We start from the raw sequence: 814 nt of genomic DNA on the forward strand, positions 1-814 counted from the left end.
GGCAGGCTGGGTGTGATGCACCTACACCCAGGCCGATCACAGGGTATCCTGGTGGCGGGTCCCTTCCCGGGAGGGCTCACAGCCGCCATGCCGAGAAATGCACCCCTGGCATCCGCTCCAGGAAAGGCAGAGGCAGGGCAATGGCAGGGCCATGAAACGGTTAAAGCAGTATCGTGTGCTCCCTCCCAATTGTTCTGCAAGGTGTGTTGTGACATTTGTACTTCCTCCTGGCAGCCCGTGAGCAGAGGCAGCTAGGGAGAGACTGGCGGGATGCTGCCGCCCCGTCTGCCCCCACCCTGAGGGTCTCTGCTGGGAGGCTCCACCATGGCCTTCCGCAAGCTCATCGGCCGCTGTGCTTTGATATTCCTCCTGGCTGTGCTGTGCGATGTGGTCGGGCTGATCATCCTCTTCCTGGGAATTTTTGCTCCGCTAAGCTCCTGGGACTTCTTCGTCTACTTGGGAGCTCTGATTCTCGCCTTCAGCCTCGTCTTCTGGGTCTTCTGGTACACATTCAACATCGAAGTCCCCTTTAGGGAGCTAGGTTTTAACTAACCCGTGGCTCCAGCAAAGCCCAAATGGAAATTTGCACTTGGAAGAGACATGTCACACGCTGGGAAGCTCCAAAGCATCCAAGTGAAGAGCATCCAAAAAGACCAAAGGGATGGGCCTGTTGGTCACCACAGCGTCAACCAGCCAGATGGACCCTCAGGGGAAAGGTACCTGCAGCTCAGCATGCACAGGGATGCTTTGCTAGTGTTGGGGAATGCGGAGGTCTTGGCAGGGCAGCCAGACCTTCCTGCTGGTGATAGCCACT

At 57.5% G+C, this 814-nt stretch overlaps 1 protein-coding gene across 1 annotated transcript; it reads left to right on the forward strand.

The window, feature by feature from the left end:
- Positions 1 to 324: 324 nt before the first annotated feature.
- Positions 325 to 552, forward strand: TMEM238 (transmembrane protein 238). Its single transcript, XM_009892233.1, has one exon. It carries the CDS (start codon positions 325 to 327, stop codon positions 550 to 552), a length of 228 nt encoding a protein of 75 aa, XP_009890535.1.
- Positions 553 to 814: the final 262 nt, after the last annotated feature.

This window comes from Charadrius vociferus, unplaced genomic scaffold (genome assembly GCF_000708025.1).
Source record: "Charadrius vociferus isolate BGI_N301 unplaced genomic scaffold, ASM70802v2 scaffold2201, whole genome shotgun sequence".
NCBI lineage: Eukaryota > Metazoa > Chordata > Aves > Charadriiformes > Charadriidae > Charadrius > Charadrius vociferus.